At 37.7% G+C, this 12,745-nt stretch overlaps 2 protein-coding genes across 9 annotated transcripts in view; both read left to right on the top strand.

The window, feature by feature from the left end:
• The first annotated feature begins 3 nt into the window (after positions 1–3).
• Positions 4–4,428, top strand: ociad2 (OCIA domain containing 2). 7 transcript variants are annotated; one of them, XM_039606991.1, is made up of 9 exons: positions 34–113; positions 580–649; positions 1,726–1,884; positions 1,979–2,063; positions 3,222–3,275; positions 3,375–3,422; positions 3,499–3,646; positions 4,086–4,169; positions 4,348–4,428. In XM_039606991.1, the coding sequence occupies exons 3-8, from the start codon at positions 1,795–1,797 to the stop codon at positions 4,150–4,152; spliced, it is 492 nt and encodes a 163-aa protein (XP_039462925.1). In that variant the 5' UTR covers positions 34–113; positions 580–649; positions 1,726–1,794; the 3' UTR covers positions 4,153–4,169; positions 4,348–4,428. The 7 variants fall into 7 exon arrangements, with proteins under 7 accessions (XP_031609741.1, XP_031609740.1, XP_039462925.1 ...); XM_039606988.1 differs by having other exon boundaries at positions 78–163; positions 603–649; XM_039606989.1 differs by having other exon boundaries at positions 103–163.
• Positions 4,429–6,583: 2,155 nt separating this feature from the next.
• The window catches only part of fryl (furry homolog, like), a 73,128-nt gene continuing 66,966 nt past the window's right edge, over positions 6,584–12,745 (top strand). For both annotated transcript variants that reach the window (XM_039607145.1, XM_031753658.2), the window contains exon 1: positions 6,584–6,777. The gene's annotated coding sequence lies outside the window, so the exon portion shown is untranslated. The remainder of the gene's footprint in view (positions 6,778–12,745) is intronic.

Genomic DNA, 12,745 nt, shown 5'->3' with positions numbered 1-12,745 from the left:
TGCAAACCTGAAACCAGCCCACGATGAAATCTGATTGGTAGATTTACTTCTAAATTGACTTCCCAGTGTAATCGCGGTTTGGGTTCGCTTAAAGTCAACGCCGTTTGTTGGAAGTAGGTAGCGGTGTATTTGGTAATGTGAGTTATGTTTTGATTTTACCAAGGTAAGGACGACAGCGCTTAAATTTCCGGAATGTTTGCAGTGATGCTGTCCTAAATAACACTTACCTTCATTTACGTTACCCTATCAAATTTAGTATTCCCTGTTTGTCATGTGACTCTAAATCTCAGTTTTTGTACAAGACGAACGAATGCAAACGTAGCAACACTGTTGGGCCCAAAGTTGTTTTTTATGTATCAGTAACATTAAGGTGTTACTCATATGACTCTGTTTAAATGATTAGCTAAGCAACTATACCCCGTGTGAGTATAGAGAAGCCCGCCAGGTTATTTAAACCACAGCACCCTACTCAATTAAGCCATGATTACATTTATATTATTTTGTACTGGTGGAATTGAGTAAAATGGCCTACTGAGTTGTCCACTGCACAGTCGTGTATGCATTTCCTTTGCCTTCCAGTTACACTCTTTATGCATTGACAGTCCCAGCACCAGTTTACAGTATATGGGCATTTACTAGTGGATTCGAGGTAGGTTACTTTGAATTTGATGTGTGTTTTCATTTTTATACTATTAAACTACATTTTAGAGGAGAACGTAGGCTCCCTTTTTAAAAAAACAAAAAAAAAAAAAAAAAAACCTAATTAAATTTATTTGGCAGGTACATTTAGAAATTTGTAGGAAATGCATCACATATTATATATGATGCCTTATGCATTGGCCTGGATCAGTTTTAAATGAATTATTTTTACTCATATGTTATTTTGAATAATTTTATGTATTAGTTCTGTACTAGTGGACAGCTACTATTTTTTTTCTATAAGTCAGAGCATTTTTGTAGAATTTGTGCAGTTGCAGTTGTTAGGATATAGAAAATTTAAGCTACTTAATTAATGCTCAGCAGTGACGTTAATAAATAAGTAGTAAAAGAAATGTTTTTGCTTCATGGATAAGTGAGCCTTTGCTCCTTAAGCTGTGACCTGTTGAAAGGTATTTAAGTACAGATGATATATACCATTATTAGAGAAACTGTATCACTGATATCTGCATTTTTATTAGTGGTAGTAAAGAAAACCTTGACCTTTGGCTTACAGGGGTGTGTGTCCAATGAAATAACCAAGAATAGGTGATCTTGTTATGAAGTTTTACTGCATATATTGAATCTTTAGCCTAAATGCATGTAGATAATATGTTACCTTTACCCACACTTGTGGGTCTACTAAATAGTGATATGAAAGAGCAAACACGAGGCTGTAGGCAAAAAAGGTCTGTCAAACACTGAAGTGTAAACTGGTATACAGAGGTGAACCTGACCTGTTTTTAACACCTTAGGTGAGGACATATGTCTTTTTATTTCATGTGGCAAATGGGAACACATTATTTTTTTTTTTTTTTTACACTGTTTTGGTGTTTTATGTTAAAGAAGTGAATTCTTTTTCTGCATAGTTTTATATGTTAAGAGTCGATGTTTTTTAGGGGTTTTCTTTGCCTCATGGCTTGTCATCCTCATGCTCAATCAAATCTGACTGGGCAGAGCTCTGTTAGGAAGGCGGAGTTAAAAGTCTAGTCCAGGAACTTCTATTACAGCTTGTTGCATTTGACACAGGCAAGAGGAAGTGTACGTAGCTTCAAAAGCAGCATAGTAGAGCTCCAAACTACTGAAGGATCTAAGATCATGAGTGCTGAAATAAGTGGACAAAAAGTGACGACCGAGGAAGTGGCAGCTGCTGGTTCAAGTTCAGCTCCCATTAAAGGAGGGTGGAAAGTGAGTGGCAAACAAATTTGTACTAGACATTTTGAGCCCAGATGCAATGCTATATGTCACATATGATAACTAACCTCTGTTCTGTGTCTTATAGTGCCCATTGAGTGATGCCCATGTTCACAGAGAAGATATGAGAAAAGTTTGGAAAGAGTGCCAAGAGGAGAGCTTCTGGTACGGAGGTACTCTCTTTCAGACATTCAGTAAATGCTCTCACGTGTGTCACAAATTTTCATTAACAAATTGTTGAAATGCCTCCCAGTGAGAGACAAAACTTGGAAATGTTCTTTGATGTGTAAGCAGGGTTTTTGTAGTAGAAGTAGGGGATAGGGGTCATCAATCAAGCTTACCGTTGAGTGTTTACATTCTTCACTGCGGAATTCAGTGTGTGGTCTTAAAAAAAGGGGGCAGATCAGTAAGATGGTAAGTGACTCATTAGTAAGATTTTATACTTTCATCATTCTCTCAGTCGTGATTACAATGTGTTTATTTGATCATGATTATTTATATCTCTACTCAATTTGTATTACTTTTAAAGAAATCATTTAAATACTATAACCACTCTGCCCTGCTTGATCAGAGCTTTTACTTAAGGTTAAGGTTGGGTGAAGCTTGGCTGGGAGTGTCCAGAGGTGAGCTTCTAGATAAAAGTAAGGGGAAAAAACACCTGATCTGGAAAAACTAGTAGAAGAAAAAAAAACATAAGAGGTTTAAAGATATATCAGTCATTTATGCACACCCACACATCTTTTATGCGACTGTCAGAAAAGAATTATCACAGCAAAAGCTTAAGAGTTGTATAAGCTACTGTGAGCAGCATGCGCTAAAGAAAATATTGTGGTCAGGCTTTTTTAGATTAAGAATTCCCAAACTGAAGATTATTGGTGTTTCATGTGGCAACACATCGTTGTCTTTAGTCTCCATCTTGGCCCGTCTTCTCACCACTGACCACGCAGCTGCTGCTCATCTTCTCTCGTCAAGCAGTTATGTAAACATGAAAGCAATCACTTCTTCCTGTATCCGTCCTTTCCATCCCATTAGATGGACGTGAGGTTGAGTTCCGGTATATGTCTCATTACTCCAAAGTTGATTTAGGTTGAACTATAGGCAAAAATAGCAAAATGAATCCACTAGAATAAGTTAATTCATATGGGAAATATCGGCATTTAATCACAAACAGAAAAACTTATCTTTATGGATTTTGTATTTGTTTTGAATGCTGGCCTTTTAAAATAACTTTACTCTGATTCTATTATAATATTTCCCCATACACTGTCCAGCAGTTTGTTACTTTGATCAGCTTCAGAGCAACTTCTGTTTGACTTGATTTCTGTTTTTAGCGCTTCCATTGTCTCTGGGCAGCATGGCTGTCACCGGTGGCCTCATCTACCAAGGTAAAGCATTAACATTCAAACCCCATACTTTGAATTGCATGATATAGATCAAAGTAAAGCAGATGTTTCTATAGTTATCACTTTTTTCCCTCCACATAGGTATTTGGAAATCATCAAAGCGATTTGGTCCCTTTCCAAAACTAGCAGGTTTGTGTCTTTCAGTATCTTGGATCTCAGTTTGTAAGTGGCAGCAGTGATTAATGAAATAATTTTTCTTCTTCAGTTGCGGGGATCCTTGGATTTGCAGTGGGGAAAGCATCCTATGTGGGCACTTGTCGGAGCAAATTCCAGGAGCTTGGCATTCAGGGTGGACCGGGGATTGGACCCTGGTCAAAGAGAGATCACCCTGGTCACAGACACAGGGAGGGCAGGTGCTGAATTTCTGTTTGTGTAATATTATAATGTTATGGTAATATTTACAGATTCTGGGAAGAGGAGGGTTGATAATCGGAAAAAGACTAACTTTGTGGTTTTTCGTTGTATATTTGATTGTCCATTATTTTTATTTCATTTTACTTTCATTTTATTTTTTATATTCTCTGAGTAATTGCTCCTCTGTCTTGTTTATTGACCACCAGAGTTACACTGCAAGCATTCAAAAGTCATTCGGAATCAGATTACTTTATTAATTCCAGAGGAAATTGTGTCATTGTGCTGATCCTCCTTTAATAAATGACATAAAAACAATTATTTAAAAATGTTACAAATACTTATTTTTATCAGCCATTGTTATTATTTTTTTCTCCTCTCTTTGGATGATCAATAACCTTACGGCTCAGCATGACACTTACCCAAATATTATCCTCACAGACCCTGCCACCATGTGTGTGAAGAATGTAAGAAAAATGCTCCAGCAGCACCAGCTGAACAGCCTTAAAGACTGTGAGGACGGATGTACGGTAACATTCAGTGTGCATCACTGTAAAAATAATGTATTCAGATGAGTGCAAATATAAATTATCTGAAAATATCTAAAACAATATTTTTAAAAAAAGGACCTTTGATATGTTACACAATTTGTTTCATTGTACATTGATGCACACCTATTTAAGTATTTCCTTTCCTTTTTCAGCCTCAGCACTGTTGGAGAAATTTTCTGCATGAATTCATCACCTTCTTATTAATGTCTTAAATAAAACTTGTAAACACTGCATCTGTCGCATTTTATCAAATAACCACTAGGGGGCGCTGCTATCCTTTCTATCAAAGAGCAAGAGCTGATATCATTTCTAGTTTTTCAGGGAGGTGCATAAATGGGTAAAGCTGAGGTCTTTGGACATAATTATCAACAACTAAACGGTTATTGAATGTTGAGAATGAGAACTGAAAATGAATAAATAACAGCCTTATGACAATGGAGAAGAAAAAAAGGTTTTGCCAAACTTGATGCATCAGGCATGAGTACAGTAACGACCGCATCCATAACAGCAACAGTGATGGTCCTACCTTAGGTTCCTCATTGAATATGCTTGGCTACCTTCAAAAACAACTGTAGGGTGTAAGGGGTTAATCTGTACATGTCAAATTACAGAATTTAATGTAAGGTGGAACAGGGAACATATCTTTTGAGTCTTCAATATTTGGTACTTACCAGAGAATAATAACGGCTTCACTTTGTTTTCTTTTCCACATTTTGAGCTTTAAGAAATCTGGTCTTAATTTGGACAGTTTATAGCACAGAAGGTGCACTTTGGAGCTGAACAGACAGCCATAATATTTTAAAACCTGTGCTTTCGTGTGTCTATAAGTGAAAGCACTAACAAAGTTGTATAATTGAAAAAAACACGATCTGGCTTTCTTACCCTATTGTGAATGAGAATTGGTCACTACTTGCAGTAATGTTAAGCTAAGTGTGATTTTACTTCAGATATGTGTAGAGCCATTTACAAATATAAAGTCTGATTTAAAAAGTTAGCCACACTGCTCAAATCAGTGCAGGCCTCCACTAATCAGGTCTTGATGGTAAAATGGCCAGATGGAAGACATTCCTCAGTAATGAGCATGTGACAGTGAGCTGGGAGTTTGCCAAAAGGTACCTTAAGGACTCTCAGACCTTAAGAAGCAATATCATGTGGTGTGCAGACAAACAAATGAAGAAATATGAGGCACAGCATCACCTCCTTACAGTCAGTACAGTCAAACATGTGATGGTAGCATCAGCAATGTTTTTCTGCAGCAGGAATGGGAGAAACTGGAGGAATGATGGAAGGAAAAATTAAGCATTCCTGAGTGAAAACACTTTTCAGAGGGCTTAAAAGCAGTGGTGAATGTTCATATTTCAACAAATCATACTGCCAAGACAACACCAGAGTGGATTTGAAAAAATTATATGAAAGTCTTGGAGGGTCCTAGCCAGAGTCTGAACCTGAATCTGTTTTGGAAAGTTCGCAGCACTGCTCAGCTCACCAACAATTAAGGCAATAAATCATCATATTTGGGATGAAATGACGAGAAAGACAATGTTTTTTAGGAAGTAAATACCCCTTTTATGACAAAACGTGTTTTAAATTTAATTTTGCCAATATTATATTTTTATAAGTGTCAAATAATACAAGGACTTCATGACTCTTGATGAAGACAGCTGGTCATTTTTGAAATATGAAGTTTAATCAGTTTTATGAGTTCAGTTAGTGTTTATGAAAGGAGCTCATAACTACTGGCCTTTGGGTTTTCGACTTTCTTCATATAGTGATGCAAACAAAATCATTCCCAATTTTTGCAGTACCACAGTTAGTCTTATATTAGGCACTTAATATTGGTTTAAAGTTCTGAATAGAACTATTTACAAAGATATTTACTTAATTGCACTGATAATATGTAGGAAAGTTAGAGTAGTCCCCTCCGCGTTATATTTATATATTTTATGAGTAATAAATGACACCAGAACAGCTTTAGTCGACAAATATATTCAAAGGATCATTAAAAAAAAGAGACAATACAGCTGATTCCACATTTTAACATAATAATAAATAATGTTTGTTAAGTCCGCAGAATGAAATAATGCTTAACCCCTGTATTTGTTTGGAAGCTTTCCAACTGATATTTTTGTGATTACTCGATACTGCCGTCAGCAATGCTCAAATACCTGACGTACTGCGTCTCCTCCGACTACCCGCCTATCTGCGCAAGGCCGGTGTACTCTCGTAAGATTAAAAAAGAAAGGAAAAAAAGGTAGATTCGCCTGAACCTCCCGCAGAAGACGTCATCCAATCAACAGGTCGTTCTATCAAGATTGGCACTTTCTTTGTCCGGTGGAGCGCAGAGTTCTGTGTAGGCGTACATCATCATAGCCAATCAGAACAAAGGAGGCGGGGCAAAAAGCTCCCGTCTGTTCTGACAGTGGGGCTCTTCCAACGCCGAAACCGACTGAGAAAAAAAATCACACCACTACGCAAATCCTTCCAATGGAGAAGGGCCAGGATGTTGAAGCTTGTTCGGCGAATGAAAAGATCGTCTGCAAGCTAGCCACCTAGCTCAACTAAGAGGAGAAGAAACAAAAGTTGTGAGTAACGTCAGCTTAACGTATAGTGAAGTGAATAAGGGCACGGGAGGTTGCTATCGAATGTAGTTAATGTTGGCTTATGCCAAGTTCCGCGATTAACTTTGCCGTTGAGGTTAGCTGTCCAACTGTGGTACCAAAATCGGCTGCCGTAGCATGCTAAAAGAAGGAGTTTGGCTGCTGTGCTGGGGCGAGTTAATCGCCTGCCTACCTTGCAAGTTTAGCATCGATCAGATTCCTGTTGTCATTGCTTTTATCGCTGCCAGCTCGTTAGCTTACATGTTGAACGTTAACTTGTAGTTGACAGCTGGCTGCTGGTGTTGCTAGCTAGCGTTTTGCTTAGCAGTTTCCTTGGTGGATTATTAACAGCAGGCTAGTTGCTAACTAAAGGCTACATTGAAGCTTATTCTCCTGTGTGTTAGCCACATCATGCTTTCTTTTTTATGCACATCTTTAGCATCATCTTTAGCATTGCTTTTCACATTCATGTCGTTGGAAATAAATTGCTGTGAAACTTGTTTGGTATACTTACCCGCTGTAATCAAAGTAAACAGGAGCACAGAGTTAACCTACAGTGTTTAATGCGCTATTTTCTTTTTAAATCTGGGACATTATTCAGAAAAATAAAGATGCATTATTTTACTACGTTATGACTATGGTTGGCTTAAAGGAAATAAACATATTCAAACATGGTGCTTCTTGTGCATGGGCATAACAATGAGAGAACTTTCAGATTTGCATCTATAATTCCTGCGAGGACTTCATTCCCCTGTTCAGAGTGCATCAAGACCCACAATGAAGCATTTGTTCGTTTTCTGTTGAGACCCAAGCAGTGACACTTGGATACAGGCAGAAAAGAATCTGGTCAGTCTGCTGTCTGGCTGGAGGTGGAGATAGCCAAACCATATAAGAAGAAGAAGAAAAGCCAGTTTGTGTTCGCTCCTTTGCTCAAATAAATGAGGACAGTGGTCTGAAGAACAGGGACATTGTTATGCATATTTGAACAGATTGCAAAACATGCATTGCAGCATACATAGAATGTATGCTAAAAATCCATGCCTGTTCAAGGTTTCCGCATTCTGTTATGTTTTACACATAGTCTGCACATATGTTGCACAAAACCAGAGGGAAAATGTAAATGACTGAAACGTCGAGCTGATGACACATTGTTTGTGGTGATAGTTGAACCCCTGTGCATCATACTTCTATCACTGATCCTTGATCTTCCTACAATAAGATTTGTTTTAATTTTTGGATACTAAGGGGTTTCTGCAGCATTAAAAGACTTGGTCGGATTTGGCAAAAGACACCTTAAGGTCTCTCAGATAGAAAAAAGCAAAACATAGATTGAACTATTTGGACACAATGGCCAAAGGCATGTATGGAGGGAATCACCACATTACTGTCTATACAGTTAAACACGGTGGTGGCCACATCATGTTGTGGTGAATTCTGTGACAGCAATGGAAGGAAAGGCAAATACAGAAAAAATAAGAGATCTTATTTTTCCAGAGTGCTGAAAGGCTGGACTAAAGGTTTATATACCAACAAAGTGTTTTACCAAGAAAGTACAGGTATAGCTTTGGGAAAAGTATATGAAAGTAGTGGAGTGGCAGTAGTAGTAGCAACTGGCCACTACTGGAAGGTCTTTTGTCTTGTTTACACTAAAAGCAGTTTGAAAAAGAGTGAATGATGTCTATTCGCTCTTATTTAAACTTTCAGTCGACTGTGAAACGTTAAACAAAAAAGATCAGATTTTGACTGCTCTAAAAACTTTCCAGATGCACTGCATTGTTGTTTTTACACATGCACTGCCAGCTAAGTAATCTTTTCTAGACATCACCTGATAAAAAAGAAATGTCCAGCCTAGCTAGAGTGAACTTTATCTTGGCTTTAAATTGCCATCTTCCTTTTGCAAAGTGTGTGTCAGGTTGTGCTAGTCTGCTTAAGTGATGTCATTTCAAGTTTCTCCTGCATTGGATGAGGCTTTCGTCTGTTTAAATTGCTGCAGTCATTGCTTGAGAAAAGCACCACCAAAACATTTCATTCTCTACTTATACAAGTTTTTCTAAGCACTAAATTACAATATGTTGGCTCCTTAGTGTAGTGGTTTAGACATTTGTCTCACAAGCGAATGATCCCTGATTCGCAGCTAGGGGGAAAGCATAAATCCCTTTGGAGGGTAGCATCAAGAAGAGCATCAGCTGTAAAAATCTATCAAATCACATTTAGCAAACCTACCTCCTTTAATGACCCCTTGTGACTAAGAGACCATCCAAAAGTTTCTTTACGTAAGTCAGATTATGATCTTTCAGCAATCGACGTCAACTACCTAGATAATTTGCTACTAACTTCTGATTCCACTACATTCCATTTTTCATAGATGCCCTGACAGCTGCACTAGATTATTTTTAACTCTCAATGGGAACTCAAGGAGCATAAAGACATCACACTTAACAAGCGGATTGTCTGATGCATTTACCTCCAGTGAGTGGTCATCGTATTCACTCCTACGTACTCTGTTCAGGCACCTTCACCTAACCCACATACAGTATTTTCAGTGAACGCAACTAAAATAGACTACATTCTGCTGTGTGTCAGAAGAGGCAGAAAATACCCCTGTCTAAATTCTCCTGAATTTGTTTAATGTTTAATTAAGAGTTTTGTGAGTTCAAGTGAAATTATACCAAATATAGTGTCATCTAATGTCTTTGCTTCTACTGCAGTGTAATGGCTGTTAAGTACTGCACTGCAGTTAAGGTGAACTTGTTATAAAGTGACACATCACTTTAAGTGTTGTAAACACAAGCCCTTGTAGTGATGTACTGACACTGGCCTGCTAGACTGTGGGTCTTTGCAGCTGACTTACAGCTCTTCTGCCCCTGCCTCAAAATCTACCAGGATAAGCCTCTGATGGCAGTACAGATGTGTACCAACTAGAGGGAATCCCCCTAGATTGCAGATCACCATCTCTCTGTGATTATCTGGGACATAATTCCAGTGAATTAGTGTGTTTGCTTTAATCTGGAAAGACATTAATGGCATTAAAGAGTATGTGGATGAAAAACCAAGCTCTGTGAAACGCCCCCACAGTGGCCTCTCAGTAAGCTGCCCCCTGCAAGGATTAACTGTTAAATAAACATTTTAGTGGAGTGTATAAAAATCTTATACAGCATAAAACTTTTGATGTGTCTTATTGACCGAAGTCATTCATAGTTTTTGGGTTCTTTGCTGTATATTTGCTGTGCAGTAGTGATCAGGTGCTACCATATTTGGGTGTTCTGTTTCAGCTTATTTTAATACTTGAAGCTTTTTTTTTTTTTTTTTTTCTTCTTGGTTTATTATCTATACCCATCTCTCATTGCTGTCATGTTGGCACCTGGATATGGGCTTTAAACTGCACAAACATCTTGCTTAGCTAGGTTATTTCCTTAAGCACAAGCTTTGATATCCTTTGACCTAGTAGTCAGTTGGTTTTATATTATCAAATTCTGACATGACTCCAAAGTTTATGTGATGTGTGCATAGCATATAATATACCACGTGTCATTTATTTGGTGCAGTAATGATGGGTAGACATCTTATCTAAACATAGGTTGGATCCAGGTGTCTCTGCATTTGTATTTGCACAAGGCTAAATCATTAACTGGACAAGTGAGGAAAGAAGATTCTAAGGAACAGACACAAATTTGGTTTAACTCCTTGCTGTTCAGTTAACCATTTCCCCTAGTGTGTCTGTGTGTGTGCTGGGATCTAGGCCTGTTCTGTTCTGGCAAAAACAAAAAATCATTATCAGTTGTTCGGGTCACTCTTAAGAACATTGAAATTATTTACAGTTATTTAAAAATGGAGTTAAAAATTGATGTATTAAGCTGAAAAAAGGAAGAAAGTTCACTTTGTAATTAATTCTCCTTAAACTTTAATCGTAAATCAACTGAAAAACTAAAGAAAGCAGTGTGAACCTTATGGTAAAGGAAAGAGATGTGCTGAAAGGTACAATGACAATTGGCATTGCACAACCCTACTACTAGGGCCTGTCTTTGGTCACATTCTAATGCATTGAGCATTAACTCCAATGCAAATTAGATTTCCAGAGTGCTTAACATTGAACAGCACTGCTGTTTTCTTTCATTCTATTGGTGGGAAAGTCACACACCACAACGAAGGCTTCCTGTGAAACCGTGAAGATAAGAATATTCATGAGTCTGTAGCAAAAAAAAAAAAAAGTTGACAGATAGGTAGTTTTAATGTTGGTGATAACTGGTAAGGAACATTAGAAGACACTTGGAGGATTTGGTATAGTAAGTTTTTTGTTTGTTTGTTTGTTTGTTTGTTTTTATTTATAACTACTAGTAGTTGTGTAGCTGTTTTGAAACTAGCAGTCTGTCACCATTTGTCACACTTTCATAAAGTTAACTTCCAAAAGCGTCTTCTTTTTCATTGTGCATTATGATAAATGCATAGTATTACATACTCTGAGTTAGGGATACATTTTATTGATTGTGTTGGAAGACTTGGCATAATGTAGTGCACATTGTGGACTGAGTCTAGCTAGAAATAACCTATAATTGAGCCCTGCTGAGCAAGATTATCCTTGGCTTTGGGAAAGAGGGTTTGGAGCATAATTGATGTTTGGGTCTGCCTTCGCCAAAGAAACCACCCTGTCTTTGCCCTCAAGTCGGCCTCAGCAAAGTTCTCAGCATTTCCTCTGTGTTTAGATCCGTTGACTCTACTTTAATGCCTCATATTTTCTGCCTATGAATGTAATCCAGAGCGAGGTTAAGATAAGAGGAATATCTGCTGAATCTTTCAAAAAAGGTGTGTGTTTGCACACTTCTTTCCATTTGGAAGAAACCAGTAAATTTTTGTTTAAGAGGTAGTGATTACAACAGGCCGGGCCTGTCATTTGCTGTTGGACAGGGCTTGATATAGGCTTTCCTCTTTTGTCCATTTTACTGTAGCACACTGCCTCTTTCTGACTGTAAACAGTTTTAAACTTCAAACCTTTTTTAATACTTATCTTTAAAAAAAAAAAGTATCAATTAGACTTTCTTAGTTTGTTTTCTAAATTATAAATTATATACCATGTATATAGTTCCACTCACATATGTATACATATACACTGCTTTTTATTCTATTCTATTTATTTATTTTTATTTTTTCAGCCTTATTGTATATTGGTTTCTCTTCTTCTTATTTTAGCACCTTTGTGGTCCAGCTACCCAATGTCGCTGTGCAAGAAACTGCACAATGACAATAAAAAGCTCTAAGTCTCTAAGTAAGAAAACTCTGCTTTAGTTTTGCAGGCTGTGGGTAGTGGACATGTGACAGGACAGTCTTGTCTTTGTCATGGTTATCTCCTATTTCCTGTATCAGCCTCCTATTTGCAGCATCCTTCCCATACCAGAAAGAGCAGGATGATTTTAATATATGAAGCCAGGTTAACCATTGATCAGATCAGTTGGCTACTGCTGACCTTTAGCTCTTTGCTCTTTGCACAAGTTGCAGCAACGTCAAAACGTGCAATGTTTAAACGCCTAAATATACTCAGACTTGGGAAAGCACCTGCTTGTTAGAAGAATTACTGAGATATGTTTAAGCACTGCCAGAGAAAATACTTTGATTCAAGTGTTTAAACACAAAGCAGGAGATTTCGTTACTTGGGTTGATTTTTGCTGCAGCGTTTTTGAGGTGCTCTGCGTTTGGCTTATTCTACTTCTGCGGTCACATGTTTTTTTTGTGTGTGTTTTGGAGTCGCTGAGATGGAACAGGAAGTCAGATGATATTCACAGGTTTTTCAGTATGAGAAGTGAGTGATGTTGCCTGACATTTTAAAAAAAAAAAAAAATTTTTCAAGCTGTGTTTGTGGTGGGTGGGAAAAGGTCGGTAATGGTATGTCGCCATGACGTGACTTTATGGCTGTCATTGGTTTTTGTTTTGCTTTGACTTGCTATGTCCGCTGACTTGTTCT

The sequence above is a fragment of the Oreochromis aureus genome, linkage group 23, assembly GCF_013358895.1.
Source record: "Oreochromis aureus strain Israel breed Guangdong linkage group 23, ZZ_aureus, whole genome shotgun sequence".
NCBI lineage: Eukaryota > Metazoa > Chordata > Actinopteri > Cichliformes > Cichlidae > Oreochromis > Oreochromis aureus.
This window is presented reverse-complemented; position numbering and strand designations above follow the sequence as displayed.

Excerpts from the sequence above, each read along its gene's own strand:
- ociad2 (XM_031753881.2), top strand. The coding sequence starts at position 1,795 with ATGAGTGCTGAAATAAGTGGACAAAAAGTGACGACCGAGGAAGTGGCA. Across the intron at positions 2,064-3,221 it reads GGAGAGCTTCTGGTACGGAG|CGCTTCCATTGTCTCTGGGC; the intron begins GTACTCTCTTTC and ends TTCTGTTTTTAG. Across the intron at positions 3,647-4,085 it reads CACAGACACAGGGAGGGCAG|ACCCTGCCACCATGTGTGTG; the intron begins GTGCTGAATTTC and ends TTATCCTCACAG.